General features: G+C 36.2%; 1 protein-coding gene across 9 annotated transcripts in view; it reads right to left on the bottom strand.

Moving 5' to 3' along the window:
• Positions 1-19,683, bottom strand: part of STXBP5L (syntaxin binding protein 5L) — a 198,906-nt gene that overhangs the window by 36,997 nt on the left and 142,226 nt on the right. For 3 of the 9 annotated variants that reach the window (XM_056494582.1, XM_056494571.1, XM_056494591.1), the window contains 2 exons: positions 18,588-18,659; positions 11,840-11,905 (listed from right to left, as the gene is read on the bottom strand). The exons of 1 other annotated variant lie outside the window; for it this stretch is intronic. In XM_056494582.1, the coding sequence (XP_056350557.1) occupies positions 11,840-11,905; positions 18,588-18,659 (138 nt within the window). Of the gene's footprint in view, positions 1-3,758; positions 3,810-11,833; positions 11,906-18,587; positions 18,660-19,683 lie in introns of all 9 variants that reach the window. 5 more of the 9 variants (XM_056494599.1, XM_056494610.1, XM_056494630.1 and 2 more) reach the window with 3 other exon arrangements.

The following is a 19,683-nucleotide window of genomic DNA, read 5'->3' as shown; positions in this document are numbered from 1 at the left end:
AAAGGCTTCAAAATCGTTTGTGTGCCTAATGACTTCTGTAAATACTTTGAAAAATTAAAGCAAGAATTGCTATAACTCCACTGGTCATTCTTAAAAGGGAAATGAGATTTAATTTTCAGACACTGTTTTATAGGCTTGGGATCATCCAGAAAGTGATGTTTCCCTGTCAATGAAATACAAAGGCATCAAATGGTGGATACTGTCATATTATAACTCTATTACCATATACATAAATCAAACAGATTCCACAAACCTCATCCAAAATGGACAAAATAAAGTAGAAACCCATAACCCCAGGTCCTTAATCTGATCCTTATAATTATGTTTTATGAACCCAACTTTCAGAGTTAAAGTTTTTGGGCCTCTGCATTAGAACATTTTTCTCAAACCCCTGGGAAAAAATGAGCTTATTTGGTAATTTTTCTAGATTTTCACTCCAATATAAAATGGAAGACATTAACTCGACTTGGCAAAAAACTCATTCACTGCTTATAAGTATCTGCAGAAAGCATATATTAAAATTGAAGATCATAGCTTAGCAAGAAGAAAAAAAAAGATGTCTATTTATATTTGCATTTCCTTTTGTTCTTTCACTAATAAAGTCTAGGTGATGGCATAATTCCTTACAGTCAAACCATCTGTTCACAGTAATTCTAGAAAAGTCAGCAGTTACTGACTCTCCCCCATCTTTAGCTATGGCTTCTGTCTGGCTCCCTGTGGTCAGATGGAACCTTTAAAATCTTTTAGTGAAATGAGCAGAAATATTTTCTAAAAGAAAAATACAAGGTGATGCTTTAAGTAGCTGGTGAAGCAAAGTTAGAAAGCTCTCATATCAAAGCAGTTCTATGTGCCTGGATATATCAGATTCTCCACTTGACTAAATGAAATTAGGATTATCCCCATAATTAATTTCTGTGAAACACTGCAAGGAAATGAAGATGATCTGTTCAGAAGACTTTGGGAAACATTATTAGGTTTAAAAATAAAGATACTATTACTATTCAGAGCTGCATCTGAAGGGTAATAGAGGAGCTGTACAGCCTATGCAGCAGCATTGACGTGTCTTCCTTCTGGTCAACTCTAAAACTGTGTTGCTGTGACCTGCAGTAGCTAAAACTACCAAGAAGTTTTGGTGTATCCCTTCATGTGGCACATCACTCATTTCTGTGTGGAGATACAACATCCACAGGTGACAAGTGCTTCAGCAAGGAGAGATAATAATTACCACATCAAAATAAAAAGAAGCTGAGATCAATTTCATCAGTCATATAAAGGTCAAACTGGAGTCCCAAAGTACGTTTAGGTAATGAAAATCCTGCTGAGGTTTAACAAGAACACCCCGATTCATCAGATTACACATTATTCCCCTAAATGATAGCAAACTACTCTCCAAGCAATTTCCAGTACTGGCAACACCTTCATCTGAAATAGATTTAAATTCTGCTTAACCTCTACTATTTACAATTCAAATCAAAGTGAAAGCAAGGACATTCCACAAGGCAGATCATAAGAAGGGAGCAGAACTGTAAGCTGCCAAATGCTAATGTATGTCCCAATTAGCTGCAGTCATTGCTGAGAGTGGGTGATGTATCAACACTCTCTAAAAAGTTACGAGCCAGAGCCAATGGGATGCGTGGACAATATTTTATCGTTTCAAAGTGGTGATCTGAATCTTTACAAGGAGTGCGGGCCAAAAATCATTTCCAGCCCCTGAATATACAGACTATGGGGACAATCTCAGGCAACAGCCAAACAGTGCATAAATAATCTCCAAGAACTCTGACAGTGTGGCCAGGACATTTTAGAACAGAAGTAACTGAAATGTGGTCATCACCTTTTCCAGGAACTCTCATTTAAATGTAGCTCCTTATACTGAGGAAAAGAGGCTCTTCCCAGCCTGTTGTAAACTAAGCAATCTACAATTAAGCACAGTTTTAATGGCTAGAATAATTAACAGGAATATTTTGCCTTTCTAAGACAGTCATGAATGAGAGCTGAAAGTTTGGGGGTTCTTCAGTCCATCATCTTTTTCTTTTCTAAGCCTATCTCTGCTGTCGATTATCCATGAGTATCTGCCAGTTTATACATTGAATTCTGCTTCTATGTGCTTCCTTAGCTTCTGGGTAATCTGAGAACAAGATTGCTGCGGCACTAACAACAAACAGGATGCTTTAGTGACAATTTGAACACACTTTTCAGTGCTTATCAAGCTTTTGGAATCAATGGCATTCCACCAGTTTCTGCAAGACGTTGTACTAGACCTTCTTAGGCTTATTTTAATTTATACTTAGCTTGTTCTATACTATTAAAAATAATGAATACAAGCAAATAAAGGAATGGTAGAAATATGACTACTCTGAAATTAGAACTACAGGCAGGATTATGCATTCTAATAATCTTCTAAGTTCCTTACAAATGTAATATATTTAAAATGGATCATCATGCTTCCTATCCTTTCAGACTGAATTTAACTTCTGGAGCTTTTTACCCAGCTTCCCAGTCCTTGGGGTATTCTGGGGATATTTTTTTTTTCTTGTGTGTGTTTGTTTGAGGTTTTTAAAATATAAATCTGCCTGCAATTTGCCAATATATTCTACGCAGAGCTTTTGATATTAACCCGCTCCCAACACGATTACAGGAAAGCTGATGGTAAGGTGGCTTTTTCTTTGATACACAACATTTTATATTACACAATAAAGCTCTAATCAATTCTAATTATAATGGTATACTTATTTCCTTTTCCAAATCCTCTAAATCCATGAAGTTTCTCTTTTGCTTGTCTTACGCTTCAAGATTTAAAGTTATTTAATGCCATGTGTTCTTCAAGACAATGTATTTTTAATAATACTAACAAAAAGAAGTTTGATCTGTAGAATATGGCTTAGTCTTAAGTCCTTCCTATGGCTATTTTGATACTTAATTATTCAGCTTCTCTCTTAATAGCTGCCCATTATTTTAGCAATAAATATTAATTTTACAGGTCTATAGCTAAAGTCTTCCCCTTTTTGTAGTATTAGGAATATTATGATTTTCCACTCCAAATTTTGTTTAGGTGTATTCCTCCATTCCTACTTTCTCAAACTTATTTCAACTGAATCACTTCGTACTCTGAATTCCAAATCAAATATCAGGAGCAATACCCTTTACATGGATACAAGTTTTAAGTTAATGAAGATATAGAATTTTCATTTTAGGTTTTTTGAGGTGAACTTTGTGCTCTCACTATGCACTTCCACTGAAATATTAAAGCAGAGTTGAGAAAAAATTTACAGAAAACTATGTATTTAACAGCTGGCTGAGGTAAGTCTCAAGGAGAGGACTGAGACAAATGACTGACTTCTGATCTCACATCTCAGACATTTAAAGACACTATAAAATACAGATGTTCAATTGTCTTATCACTGTTGTGGCACAATTCATACACCAAATAAAGAAAATAGACCAGTGCATGCATTGGATATTATAGGCAGAGTTCACCAACAACCAGCTTGGAAAAACTTCTAGAGCTTTTTCAGAATAAAGTATTACACACACAGTGTGTAATGATTGGCAATATATGTCTACATGAAATAGATGAATATCAAACAAGCAAAATGCTGAGAGCTGCCAACAGAACTGTATGGGTTAATAGGTGATTTTTAGAAAGCCTTTTCAGACAAAGCCTCTGAAGTTATTGTGTTATCTCATGAATCAGTTGGTAAAATGTTTTGCCGATGAATGTAAGGAAGTTTAAAGCTGTCGGCTTTTGCCTACCGTACCAAGATCAGTCTTAAGATCTGTTGGCAGACTTAACTTTCTTGATCCTTTAACTGAAACAACAGAAAAAGGAGAAAGGCAGCTGTTAATAAGTAAGAAAGAAAAAGGAGTGAGGGAAAACAACATGCCATCTTCTGGTTAAATCCATGTTGCAAATTTTTTGCACTTTTCTTTTAATCAGCATATAAAGGCAGAATAATGGTTTAAATATTTTCATTTACACCATTCAGCAAAATAAATACAATTGAACAAAGAAGCACTGGAAAAAAATTACTCAAGATGTCAAGGAGTGAATGATGTTTCACATAGCTTTGGCTGTGTGTTGCAATATCTTACTTTGTGGTGATAGGAATGATAAAAAAAGAAACCACAAATGAGATTAAGACAAATATTGCAAATGCTGCCTATGCAGCATATCACAAATATTTAAACACCTGAAAACCAATTTAATAAGAGGGTGCAATGAAATTATGAGATCTGATGACATCACACCTTGAGATAGCATTTAAAAAAGAGAAGGCATATTGTAGAGGTTATGGGGACAGAACATACTGTTGTAATATCATGGAAAGGAAGACAGATTGCACAGAAACAAACTACAGCAGCTTCAGGACATAATATGATGCTAATTTAGTCATCAAAATATTGTATTCAATACAGTGAAGGTTTAATCATTTGTTGTCTTCCAATTATGCCAGAAACCGGTAATTCTGTTTTCTGTTCAAAAATGTTTTCATTTCCTCATACACGAACACATTTTGAACAATGAACACCAGAGAACTGAAATAAAGCATGTCTTGTAGCAGTCAAAATGGCATGAAATTTACCAGAAAAAATGCCTTAAGAAATCTTTTATTAATTATTCAGAAAACTTGATTTCCAATTTGGTTATTTCATTTTGTATTAATTTTTTTTTTCTCACATGGTTTTCTAGCTTCCCTTACCCGTGCTGTCTGTTACTAGAAGGGAACAATCAAATATTTGTCAACTAATATTATATTACTATTATTATACTTCTAAAGGAAGTCCCACATGAAAACTATCACAATGACAGGAACATATGAGTATAAGGAACAAATTCTTTCAGTTAGTAAGCTTTTAGGTCAGAAGGATGCCCAGAACAAACATTCTTTTAAGTCACAAAATCCCTAAAAAAAAAAAAAAAAAAAAAAAAAAGATTCTGTTGTATTCTTTTGGAAAGCCTCCAATGTGGCAGAATTAAATATCAGCCAGCACCTATGTCAGATTGTCTTGAGTTGCAACACAGGATGTGACCAGAAATGTGTATGCTATCACCATTTGTTGAAGTCCAGCGGGCAGTGATCCTTAGCTCCGTGGTACATATTATCTGCTAATGGGCCATCTTTAAACCAGATGGGGCAGTCATCTTTATCTTTTCCACAACCCATCCTCCCTCCAGAAAGATGTCATCTGCTAATGGGCCATTAAGTCCCACTGTATGACTGATAAAATAACATCATCCCATTGGGAGATGCTCCAGCCAGGGGGAGGATAAAAACTGAGATTTTGAACACCAAAGCAGCCTTATCCACTGGATTCCAGTGGAAAACTGGACCTTTCCACATCATCACTGGACCTTTGGAGGAAAACTGCACCCTTCTATAGGATCACTGCTTAATTGAACCACATCTGTCACTCTAGAAGAACTGCAGCCACCATTTAATTGGACTGCCATCAACACCATGACTGCCGGGTATCAGATTGTATTCTGACTCTGTCAGCATTTTGGGTTTGTTCTTTGTAATACTGTATTTCTACTTTAATTTTCCTCATAAAGAACTGTTATTCCTAATTCCCACATCTTTGCCTGAGAGCCCCTTAATCTCAAAAGGAGGAGGGAGTTTACATTCTCCATTTCAAATAGAGTCTTCTGCCTTTCTTAGCAGATACCTGTCTTCCAAAACAGGACACAGCTGTTTTTCATTTTTTCTTCCGGGATGAGTAGGGGAACGCGTGAGATTCTTGAGCAATATTTTGCTATCAGTAGAACCAGCACACCCCTCCCAGTAATCCATCTGTAGCAGTAACTTTAATTCAGGACATGGCAACAAGGTCTCTCCAGATCAGCCTGACATCAAAAATAGACACATTAACACTACTACATAAAAATTCTCTAATTTGGATGCTAAGTGTTAAGCACCAACGCCCATTTTAGGCACTCACACAAAGGAGAGTTTGATTTTCAGAACAGCCTTTAAAAGCCCATTTCGTATATCTGAGCAGCTGTCAAATACTCTTTCAGACTGAATGGGAGGCTACTGCTCCAGAAAATCAGTGCTGTGCTATAAAGAAGCATCACTCATGATCTAATCTTCTTTTAGTGGAAGTACAACATCTAGCCTAATATGCCTTCTGAAAAACAATAAGCAATTAATAAGAAAAACTGTAGTACACTTTACGAACAGATTAGGACTCAGAGTAGCTAAATTAGTGCTGTCATCATGCAGCTTTGAGCTTTGAAAATTGGTAGTCTGACCTCTCCTATTTCTAGGTTACAGGTGTTTGTGTACAGCAGGAATTAAGTGTCTTGTGTTGCATGCCACAGCTGTTCCCAAGTGGTGACATGTTTGAACTGCAATAGCTCCCAGCCGTTTTGTGTGTAGGCTCATACAGCACATGCAAAGTTTGGACTTTCTGATTCCTCTGAAGGAGTCTACATAGGCTTCATTTGGGAGCTGCTATGTGAAAATTGCACATCTTTCACGTGGCAATCACACAGCTGGACATTGATGCACTAGGACACAGCATGGATCACTGTCAATAGACCCCATATTTGAGGGTAAAAACAATAGAAGCAGCTGGTTGTGTTCATGCTTTACTGTGATTAACTCTGTGCATATTAATTTTTTAAACTAACTTTTGACTATAAATAATATCCACATTCTGATCAGTTTATGTTACCGTTTTTAGTACTAAATCATGTTTTATTATCTTTACATTTATTATAAAGAAGGATCATGCAAGTAAGCCTATCTTGCTGACTTTGAGCTTTTGAAAACCAGTTTTATTTGAGAATGGAGTATAAAGGTTCAAGAGGCCAGCAGAGTTGTCTAATATCATTATTTGTTTATATTCACACTGGAGGCAGGCCAGCAGAAATTGTGATGCTACAGCATAAGGCAAGACAGCCCCTACCCATAAGCACTTCAAGTGTTAAGAGTCAAATTGTTCAACTGTTGGATGAGGAAGAGTTCCTCGGTACAGTCTAGCAGCCAGCTAAGCTTAGCATGCAGTTCTTCTGACCTGACAACATCCTGCTCCATAGCCATATGGTTCCTCTCAGTCTTTCAAGGAAAACACCAAGGCACAAACAACAAACAAACATGTGCTTGCAGCTCTGGCATTCAATGCCGAGTTTTCCTCAGCTACTACAGCAGCACCGTAGTCACAGATTTTCATATTATTCAAAATGAAGGTGACTACATACAGGATTTTTTCTGTCTGGCTAACACTCGGAAATATCAGTCCCAGTTACTGCTAAAGCCTGAGCCATGCACCAGGGGCTGCACAAGGGCCCCAACCTAGGTTCCCAGCTCCTACTGCTCCCTACACAGAAGTCCCTTCTCAAGAATTCAAGCATGAATTCACCTATTCAGAAACTCCCTTGCTTATGGGAATAGTGAAAAATGCACCTTGTATCCATGCTGCTAAAGCTAATCTCTAATTATTGCCTTCTGACTAGTTAACATTCTTTTACATTTAACATAGATAACGAGAAATGGTTTTGCAGTGTTGTCAGTACCTAAGTTTCAAAATAAATCACATTCTATGTTTTACAGACACCCAAGATGTTTTTGAAACATATACTTTCTAGCTTGTTTTCCAGGAGAATATAATTTTCAAATGAAATTCAGCTTCATTCAACTTCAGCTCCACGGAGGTCACCCACAAGTTAAGAAAGAGAATGATTGTTAAGAAACAATTATATTCTACTTGAAAGAAAGCTATTTTTAAAAAACTTCATATAGGAAAGTAGGAGTTTGACATGGCAAAGGCCTAATCCCAGCAGATTTAACCAGTGAAATGAGTAAGGATAGCAGCACTTGGAAACCATAGTATGGAGATCTTGCCATTACGGACCTGTCTCAAAGCTCATGGTAATCAGTTGTGGGAATCTTCACACAGCCTTCTCTAAGCTTCAAAATCTTAAAAGCATTTTGGATGCAAGCCAATATGAAGGTGCTTCTTAAGAAAAAACACAAATCCATTTTTCATTTTAGTACAGACATTTGAGAACTCACTCTTGTAGACAGACTAAAGAAATTCTTTCCTTCTGACCTTGGAAAGGAGTCTAAAGTGTCCAATTGCATCTCACACAACAAATGACCTATCAAAGTTGTATTTTCCTGTGCTCACAGTGTATTCGCATTGATATATTTCAGTATAAAGCTCCATATGAATGTTTACAAGAGTAATCGACATACATAATTACATATTATACATTATATTCCTAAGAGCCCTTGAATAAGTTTACCTAATGAGATGATAATAATGAAGGCAAAATTTACTGGAATGGGTACTGTTCTGCAATACATTACACAGTGATTTAATTTGATACAGCCCTACTTACATGATGAGTGCTTTAGAGTTACTGAGCTCTCGTGTGCCACTGCAGAATAAAAGTAGTACAAAGCCCTTTTGATCTCAAAATCACAAACAAAAATGAAAATGCAGTTTGAAAGAACAAGGCATGCAGGAGTAAGAATAGGATGTTCTGAGGCTTTTGGTCTTAGGCCACCAAATACCTTGATATGGCATGCCTTGCTGCATTTCTGCATTCGTGAAACATTATTTACATAGGTAAGAGTTTGGGAGTTTTTAAAGTTCTTTTGTTCCACAATTTTTACCAGTGTTATTCAATACATATTACTACATCCAGAATACATTTACAGCGGAAATTGCCACCTCTCAGATATTAAAAAATAAGCAGAATCTTTCAAATGGCTTTACTAACTTCTTCTTTTCCTTTATAGTGTTGGAAATGCATCACTATAGTATTTAAATACTAGTTCAATTAAACAAGATACCAGTGGTTAAAGAAGATTATTCCTCTCCTCTGCCTACCAGAAAACTTTTAATTAAATGGTTTAATTTTATGTTCTATTCTGAAAGGTGCTCAGAATGGGAATCTGATTTTTCAATTATATCATCTGAAAAGTCATGTTTTAGTAAGTAGCACAGGAGAAACATCTGAAAAGATAGTCCGGTGAACCAAATTAAATATTACTTAATGAAGAAGTAGGATTTGTAGTGAATTATGTACCAGCATGTGAAATAAAGAGTACTCTTCAGCCCTTCACTGAGTCTCTTGCTCAGTGCTCCAACACTCGTATCAGTGATAGAACACACAAATGACTAATTCTACTTTGAGAGAGAGAGAAGAGAAGCAACAAAGCCAAATTACTGAGTTGACCTAGCCTGTCTCTGCAGAAATTTTGTCAGAGGTTAAAACATTGCCAAGCACTAGAATGTTACAGGCAAAATCAATTTTTCATGGAAACAGAGATAGTTCAGGCAGTCTATGCAATGTACAACATCAGACCAAGAAATAAGGAGGCAGGAGATTTTTCAAGTTCTCCAAGGAGCCGTTACCAACACGGTTCTTGGAATGGAAATCTGACTAAGCCACTAATGGCTCTCTCAGATGTAAAAATACTCATGTCTACATTGGCAATTAGTGTGCCCCAGGGATTCTTCCTACGCATTGTCTTGGGAGTCTCAAAGTACACATATGAGCACAGCAATGCTGTTCCTCAAATCATTGCCCTTCTGACGGAGCTAAGGATGAAGATGTTCACCACTGTGCCATCTATCGTGTGCAGTGTTTGCCATCTAGACTTGTGCCCCCCAGCAATTTGCACTTCGTGTATGTATTGAACATACTCGAGCCAGGGCATAAACTTCCCTGTTGGGTGAAGAACTGATGTTGATGTGCTCTGGCAACCAGAATGAACTGCTACAAATCAAATGCCATTCTGTCTCTCTTTGCAACCTTATGTAGTTATTCTCAGCAGGCCCTCCTCCATTGGGCAGCAACTTGAACCACGTCACAGAGCAGTTCAAGTGTTCTTTCTGGTTTTGCTAAATTTCTGAATGATTAAGTCTCGGTCTGTTTTCAGCAGAGGAACGCAGTCAGTGGTTTTACAAACACAAAGATCACTTATGGAACACAGCACACTTCCATTGCGGAGCTCATGTGCCGTGGACTTTAAACAGATAAAGGCAAGGCTGGAAGTAGAAGGATTCTGCCTGACAGATCCATAGGTATGTAGCTGTGCTCTATGAGCAAGAAACATTAGTCAGTGAGAAGGCTGGTGTAGGTGTGAGGCTGTGCTGGTAAGCACAGGATTAGTTCCACTCTCGAGTTTTGGAGGGCATAGTTTTGAGGTCACTTATTCCAGATGACTAGGCTGGATTCTGCCCTGTTTTACAGGAGGTCTGCAGAAGCAATATTAATTAAATAAAAATAATTAATATTAGTCACAGTAAAAGAAACATTTTGCTTTAAAAAGTAGTTCTAATTATAGTTACTTCCTACAAAACTGCACCTGACTTCACATTTTAAAAATATAAATATAGCTTGGAAAACAACATAAAAGTACTAAAATAGGAAACACTCATAAATATGCTATGTTTTCTCTGCTGCATATCTCCAAAACAGAAAGAAAAGAATAAATTTTGGAGGAAATTATCTCAAATTTATCTAAGAGAGCTATTTTTGAGCACTAACAGAATGAAAAATTGAAGTTAACTGCAGAAAAAGTAAAGCGTTAAAGGAGACACTCATCATTATAAAGCTAAGAATATGCACATATGGTTACCAAGTCAGTCATCTCTTAGCTGTCAGTGAAAAGAAAATGAAAGGTTTTAGCTTTCTGAAGACAAAAGTGAAAAGTTGAATCCCAGTGAGCCACACAATAAATAATTATAATTAACTATCAAATGCTTTATTTTAAAGCCTATATAATGTGTTTCTGAGGTCCTGCTCAAGGGTTTGATCTCCTAGTTTTATACCAATAGTATTATAGCCTGTTTTACTTTGATGTCCCCTACAGATTTTGGGTTGCAAATAATACAAGGAAATATATATTTCAAAGCAGCTGTTTTGTTTTAGCTCTTGGTATGTCAGGGAAACATTTTATTAGTTTCAGCTTTTTATAAACTACTAATTAGTGGCTTTCATTCAAGATAAATGTATCCTGTTATTATGACAGAAAATATGTAAAATAATAACAGAGAATTTGAATGACATACTTGTGGGAATTTGTTACCATAACTAAGGGGGGGAGGTATCTGTCAATACTTACAAAACTACAAGGAAAAGAAGTGTGATATGCGTACCATAAGCAAAATGAATGTATAACAGCTACACCTGCTTATTTTCCATAACATTTAAAAGTCAGCTACTAGAAAACAGCTCTTAGCAACCATCTTTAAGTCAGTGAACTCACATTAAAGAGATCAATCTAGACTAGGCACTTGCTGAAAAGGTCTTTAGGAATGAGACTAATTCCACCTTCTGAAGGACTAGGGGTAAAATGGGAAACATTTACGAATTTTTGGTGGCCAAGATTTCCCTGTCCTGGCTGATGAGCAAATATTTTTATCTGAGGTTCTGCTTTCATTGTAAATTACGTAAATTAGGCACTGGGGTTCTAATAGCTAAAATTTACCCTCTCCATATTGCTGATTTCAAATAGTTTCTCCATGTACAGCTATGCATAACATACACATATAGAATTACAAGGACTCCTTACTGTAAAAAAACTTAGAAAGCCTATTAAGAATACAGAGAAACAAGCTTCTTATAGGAGGTTCTAGGAATATACCTGCATGATCCTGTTATTCAAATATTTTCACACTGTTCACCTCAAGATGCCCCATGTACATGTAAGTTTTCCTTAAGGAAACAGGATTTTACTGTGTTACATAAAAAGTGCTTGTCCAGTAATTTCTTCTCTTTGGAACTGTGCACTTCATTTCTTAGGGATTAATGAAACACAGTGATGCATGACATGAATGGCTTATACAGACTGCAGGAAGAGAAGCCAATCACCTTTACCTGAAGTGGGGGACTTGCAACGCTCAAGCTCCAGGGAAACTGCACTGTCATTGAGTTCAGTCAGGCCTGAAAAAACGGAGTTAAAGAGTTAAGTTACAATCTAACAGGGCATGCTTCAACTTTCTTGGTTGATGATATTCTGCACTTTAAAATCAATTTGGAGAAAGGAATAGTGTGAAGTGAGAGGGAAATAATCTATTTCACATAAGTGCAGTTATCGGGCTGTCACTGCAGCAATTTAGGCTTGGTTTAAAACAAAACCAAACCAATCACACCTCTTGTTAACTCAGATTTGTTTTCCGAGTGTGTTGGGTTAGAAAAGAGTGACTATACCTAACAAAAAAAAGTAAGGATAGTTTAAAAGTGATATGACTCAAACTCATTCATCCGTCAAACTGATATGGAAACAACTCTGTGTTTTCAACTGCTGCATAATGCAGGGAGGAAATCTTAAAAGAGGGGAAGAAAAAAAATAAGATTACTGCTACTGTGCAATATCAGAACCTCCATGAATTCACACAAGTTAGGTCATTTTAAAGGACACAGAAGCATTGATAATGCTGGCTGAGTATAACACTGAATTTTTTTGACAAAATACTTTGGTTTATAAATACTTGTCAGGAACTCCACCTACATGGAAGACAGCACCAAGGAAAGCAATCCTAGTCTATACTGCATAAACTCGAGCTTGTTTCTATGAGCAAACCAAAATCCATCTTTGGCAAAAGCTGAACGTTCAAGTTCGAACAAGCCCTTTGGCATGGTGGCGAGGGAAAGTTTGAGCTCACTCTAGCCTTTACCGCGGGCTAACTGTTGAGTGGGTGAACTGGGTGTGGCCATACCTATACAAATGAACCCCTTGTATGTATCTTTAATGCCCTGTGGCTCACCCTTGCTATAGGAGCTCTGGCTCTCCATGCAATTGGCTATGTGGGACTGACAGGCAGCTCTGCCCAGACATTCAAATGCCAGCTAGGTGGACCCGCAGCACTCAGGTCAGAGCCCACAGTCAGGTGTACATTACTCTCGTACTCATACTGGATTTACACACACTCTGCTTGTGCTGCATCCTGAGAATCAAATATCCTACAACAACCTTTAAGTATGCGTTAAATGGGCAACATGGCTCCCATAACATTACATGTTACAATTTTTATTTCTTCTGGACCCTAAGGCCCAGAGACCTTCACCACTAAAATTCATATATAGCCTTGTTTTGGAAAATTCTACTACTCAGCAGTCCTGCTTTCTTAGTATTAAAACCAGTGGAATCTCAACGTAGGGACTGACAACTTTACAATAATATATTTTTGAACTGCTAAAAGAACTGGAGAGGATCCAGAGCCCCAGCCAGCAGAACAAAAAAATTCCTATCCCTAATGAAGATTCGGAAGCACAAGAAAAATGCTGAGAGCCCTTTGGAAAACCAGCAGTGTTGATTGAGTCTGTTAAGTCAGTATTCACAACATACTTGCTCCTGACTTAAGAAACAAGATTTGCCCAACTAGACACTACTGTTGAAAACCAAAGATTTTTTTATTTTGAAAAAAGTACTTGAATCTTTCTATGATTTCACTTAGAATCTGTGAGAAAAAAATATATTTCAATCAACTGCAAGTTCAGTCACTTTTGATGTTATGAGAATATTCGGGAACTGTAATAATTTAGGAAGCCTCTCCAGTACAGAGGATCTTACTTCCACTTGAACCCAAGGTTTCTGTATGTACCTAGAGATTTGGGACAGAATTAATTTTTGCTGCAGAGCTGTCTGCAAGGTGCAGCAGGAGCAATTTTGGCACATTTGCATAGCATCAGAGGTCTTGGGTAAATAAAAATTATACTGTTTCTTTTGCAAAAATGTTGTTGGAGATACATAAATTTTAACATCTTGTAAGATGTTCTAAACATTGTACAATTAGTACTGGTATTGGATACAATATCAAATCCCAGGTCAGACTTGGTTTCTAAATAGTTTGGGGTTCTTTTTACTATGGAGTTCATAAAACCAATATTCCATCTCAATATAAATTATGGTGCTATGGACTTAAACGGGGAAAATGCCAAACCATACCAACCAAGAGCAACCACAGTAGAGACGACCACGACTTTTTCATGTTTGGCACTTTGCAACATAAAAAAATCAAAGGTACATTTCATGTTATAGAATTCAAGAATGTTGAACATGTGAACTTCTCTACAAATCATGACTTGCTGTCAAACCACTGTCACCCCTGGCAATGACCACCTACAGATGCCTTTAAAGAAGTGCAACATATCCCCGTGTGAAATGTAAGTGGTAACCATCTGTCCTGCACAAGAGCACTGGCTTGATCTCACTTAGATTTGTTTAAGCACTTCCACTTGCAGATTTTCTGCTGCCATAAATCTTTCTTGCTTCAAAATATTATAATGAGTTCCGCTCATTACACATCCATTTATCCAGTGTCTCTTTTAATCTTACTAAATTCTAAATTCTGAAGATGTTGTAAGGCAATGAATTGCTCAATCATTCACTGAAAAGAATAAACACACATTCATCAATTTTTATGTGTTACCTTTGATTCCACTAAATGTTTCCCTTTGAGATAAGAGAGCTCTCAAGCTTTTCCTTGTACTACTGCTCATTTTTAACTTTTATTTCCAAGAAAATGAAATCTTTTCAATAATTTACCATATATAAATATTCCCATGAACCTCAGCTTCCCTCAAATGTCTGAGACTACAACAGCTAAGTTAAATTAGAAAAATATTTTCACTTTCCATTTGGAATTCTGTAGGCAGTTTGTACCCCAAGATATTTTAGCTATTTTTAGCCCTCCAAAATCACTACCCCAGCAAATTTAAAGCCCGCCTAGAGCAAGAAGAATATAACAGCAAAAATAAAGATAAAAACCCGAGACTTGCAATGTGAACAACCATCTGAGAGACGATATACCCATGGACACTATAAAGAAATTGGCTTTGATTTGAGCAAATCATAAACATGTGCAAATAGTGCAAGATGTAAATACATCACATAAGGCATTAAAATACTTTTAAAGACCTATGTCCTATGGATACTTTTCTAAGTTTAGTGTGAATTTAATTTCCTTTTTATTCAAAGATCAAAACCCATATTATGGGTATGAGTATGAGGTAACAACTTTAATGAACCCATAACTTAAAATTATGTTGGAAATTTGAAATTTCTGTCTGTATGTTTGAATGATTCAGACTGATCATTTACTCTAAAGCACCCAAAGCCATCATATCTTTGCTCATAAATAGATTAATTATAAATAAATCATCATAAATATTCACAAGCCAATAAAATAAGTAAGCTAGTGTTATTTTAATCCCTCATCTTCACACTGAATTATCAAACTACGTGTTCTTTATGTTTATATACTTATATATATATGTATCTATGCATGCATTCTTTAAAAATTAGTTCAGAATATAGCCATTGACTTAAACTCAATCTATATTAGCTTCTTAGGTGTGACTTAAAGTGTCAATTACTGATATACAATGACTCTTGGCACACAGTTTTCTTGTGTCGTCCTGTCAGACCAAGGTTACTTCTGCTCACCCCCTCTCAAGGGACTGGCCAGAGAGAAGAACAAGGACTTCTCACTGAAAAGTCTTCATTATGAAAATTATTTTGAAATGTATCAACATCCTTTAGATTTGAAAACATTTTGGATGCTTCATAAAGATTATTTTTTTGCCCTACCAACAGATCGTATGAATTTCTAGTCGGAGATGCAAATTCCTTTTGCATCATTTTGGTATTTTTATTTTCTGCTGCAGACATTATCTCTCCAAATGCAATAAATGTATTTGTTTTAATATTTGAATGCATATTACCCAAAATCAGGTAATAACATATACAACTTGATTTCAGCTGAGGAAGAAAACCATTCAAACAACAATCAACCAACCACATAACTGCAGCACAGCAGAGTGAGTTTATTTTATTTAGCTTGTCGTATAATCTTGCTACAAAGTGAGGTGGTTGCAGATGTTACAGCAAATAGAACCAGTCATCAAATCCTGAAAGGTATGTCCAGCTCTGCATTTATGCTCATCTTAGCTTCTTATTTTCCTCAAATTATTTCCCTGATTAGACAACTACATTCCAGTCTCTTCCACTATGTATGTGCAGAATTGCCCTTCTTGCTTCCCTTTCTCGCTTGCACCTCCCAAAACAGGGAATGTGCAGCCTTAATGCTCTAAGTCCACTCTGAGTGCATTTGAGTCTATTTTACATACGTAACCATTATCAAGCTATCTATAGATTTACTGGCTAAAATTCAAAATATTTATTTCACCACCATGCTTTGGATTTTGGATGTCCTTGACATAGTCAATTATCTTTTTCTTCTGGAAAGCCTCTCTTCTCCAACCTATTGCTTCTTTCCTCTTAGATGTTAATTGATTTTTTCCCCTTTCCCAGTTAAGTTGCAGGACATCCCAGACTGAAATACTGAAATATCAACACTTTCTTCCTCTGACCCAGTATTTGAAGACATTCTTTTGTATAAACATGGCAATAAATAAATGAACAAATAAATAAATAAATAAATCTCCCTAGTTATTCCCTAGTGATTCATAAATATACATCTTTAACTTGGATTTCTTCCATCCAAGTTCAGGTAGTAACCCTGTCTTTCTAAAATCTACTCAAGAGTGTCTAAATATGAACTTAACATTGCCAAGATGAACTCTACTTCTTTAGTGCAGAAGTGTCCTCTTTACTGCATCAACAGAATTATCAGCATCAGTGTCTTCTCTGATACTCTAATCCATAACATTGGTTACATCTTTGAACGTCACACTTTAACGCTCATAATTAGGCTGGACACTAAATTACATTGTCTCTCCCTGCAAATCACCTCTAAAATGACCAACAAAAATCTAAGTATCTTGCCCATTGATAATCTCTCCTTTTGCTTCAATGTCTACAAGTCTTATTTTCTCATACTGATCCACATGAAATTATCTTCATGCTTCATTACTTAATTGAATCAACTGCTTGTATATCTTCCCATTAACTTCCATTTTCATTGATATAACCCTCAAAAGTTTAGACTTAATGCTTCTGTTATCATGACTGCTCCTGTTTTTGTTACAATAATATCATCTCTGCACAATTTCCAAAAATAATTTATTTTTCCCATCATCGTCACTTGTGAGAGAAGATAAACTTGTAAGCAAAATCCAGAATCCTCTCTTAATGATCCTCTTAAAATTCACCTCTCAGATAAGAGATATAACAAAGCAGAACTCGAGAATGACTTTGCAAGATATTTTCAATCTGTGATTGATTCTAGTCCTGCTCTTGATCTTACTGCTCAGTGCATCTTTCAGATCATACAATACATACTCCTGTATTAGTATCAAAGGACAAAAGCAAGAACCAAACCATTTTTGAGGAAAGAAATTAGACTGTTAATGATCCTCCCTAAAACTCAAACTATTTAATAGGAAGATTTTGCGGACTTTTCTGATTATGGGGATGAAGACAGAAACAAGATTTTCAGCTATGAAAGACTCTATGGTCTATGTTTGCACTTCTGAATGAAAACACTGGTAATTTTTGTCCTTAGAATTTATTAAATTTTTAGAGGGGGGAAAAAAACCCCAAACATTTGACTGTCACTCAGATTCTCTGTTACAAACTTGAAATTAGCAAAATCAGACTAATAGACTTAAAGATATAATACACCAAACCATTTTATGGACTGCTAAATTTGTAACTGGACTAGTCTTTTAACTAAACAGACCACTTTTATGAACTATTATGAAGTAAAATCACAGAAATCAGCCTAGAGGGATAGAACAGAATGTGTCATGCAAGTGTACGAATGTATTTCAATAGCTACATAACTTTATGAGAGATGATAAAAGAACTGCCACTCCCTTACCCTGCCTATACTGAATATTTAACATAAAATTGCCTATCCAATTGTTCTGTGAAAAGTGCTTTAAAAAGAGGCATCCTGGAGACCTAATTACATATAATATATGCATATTATACATATATGCAGTTAATTAAGATACATATGGCTCATCTGTTAAACAGTCATTTTTCCAAAATTAATTTGAGGTTTGTTCACTGCATTCTTCAGTGATGAATACTAATATTTAAATTTCATATCAGTAAAACTCAAAATGTAAAGATATTAAAATAATGAATTTTCATAGCCCACTTTGATGAATGTATTTTTATGCCCACTTTACATTTCCCATCAAAGATGAAAGTCACGGGATGGTTCCCCAAAGCCAAATATTTAAGTACCAATCCAAGATTAAAATTTTAAATTTCACAGCATCCAATCCAATGGATACTCTTTTAAGCCACATTGTTCTTCAGAAAAAAGGGAAAAATTAATTGGTAACTACAAATAGTGCCATTGCAAAACAAGAAATGCTTCATATTGATAAATGTACAGGGAAACAAATATAAAACCAAAGAAAGTTACTGTCACCAAAAACATAACATTGTTGAAAAATAATTTCTAAGGCCCAATCTGCCCTGTATAAAACTGAGGTTTTCTCTTTAACTTCCTTTTTAAAGAAAAGAATTTCTGTATAATAAAGGTAATTGTCAAAAATAAGCATGTTTGACATCACAAAATGTAATAAGTTTGCATGCATGCTGAATGTGTTTTAAAAAACACATTACAAAGCACAAACACAGGGGGTTCAATCAGGCATAGTCCGATCATGATAAAGCTTTTTGCCTAACCTTTATAGAACTTACTCTGATAGGAAGTACGGATCCGTTTCGTTAAATCTGGATAAAAGTTAGACAGGCCACGCATGCAAAAGTTGTCTTTGGAACATGCCAGTACACCAGCATCAGCAGCAGGCAGAGGAAAGAGAGAAAAAACAGTCTAAAGTGAAAGGAAGTGATATCATAACCAGCATCTAGAACAGCCAAGGTGAAGACATTTCAGCAGATGCTTACCTTCCAGTTGGGAGACATAACAAGAAAAATAATCAAAAAAGTAAAGGATGTGGGATGGATGGTGAGAAAGCAGCTGAGGCTTTTTTTGATGCATAGTTTCTATGAGCAATCTAGAAGCTGCAATCCTTCTTAGTGGTCATCTATCCCCAGTAGGTTCCATTCTGGCAGCACTGGATAGCTGGAATGATGTCTGAAAGGACTGGCCCAGACTGCCACTGACAGAGCAAAACCTGCTGTGATACAGTACTGATAACAGCTTCTCTACATAAGCAATCCTCCACCTTTTGTATGGAGTTCTGCAGCATGTTGTTTGTGTGCTAGCTGCTCACATTTCTTAGGGAACTGCTCTGAGGCTGGCTGAAACCAGACAGAGAAGCTGAAGGCAATTCAAAGCTGCTTATCTCTTCTCTCCTCAGCTGTGCCACATTTACATATTAAACACTTGGCACAGATGGGAACTAAGCTTGCCGTGATTAAATGCATAGAAAGTGAGATAAATGGTCTTTCAGGAGCAGAAGTAGGCCTGAAGACTTGTCTTTTATTCTATAAATTTTCCTCTAGGTTTTACTTTCTGTTTAGAGTGTAAACACATACCCGATTAAGAAAATATTTCCCATAATTCCATGGAGAAGTAGGATTTGATAATTCAGTGCAGGTTCTGCTGATGAAAATGTTGGTGGCATGAACCCACTATAACCTGTTGCTTTTATGATTTTAGGGTTAGATTTAAAACTCCACATTTTCAGAGGTATTTTAAAATCTAATTGTAAAACTTCACAACTATGCAAAACATTTCATAATTGTGTCTGACTCTTGCATGTTACTATGGAATATGTCAAGTGGAAAGACTTGAAACAGATGATCTGGCTTTCTCTCATACAAGTAAATG

The sequence above is a fragment of the Oenanthe melanoleuca genome, chromosome 1 (assembly GCF_029582105.1).
Source record: "Oenanthe melanoleuca isolate GR-GAL-2019-014 chromosome 1, OMel1.0, whole genome shotgun sequence".
NCBI classification, from domain to species: Eukaryota; Metazoa; Chordata; class Aves; order Passeriformes; family Muscicapidae; genus Oenanthe; species Oenanthe melanoleuca.
This window is presented reverse-complemented; position numbering and strand designations above follow the sequence as displayed.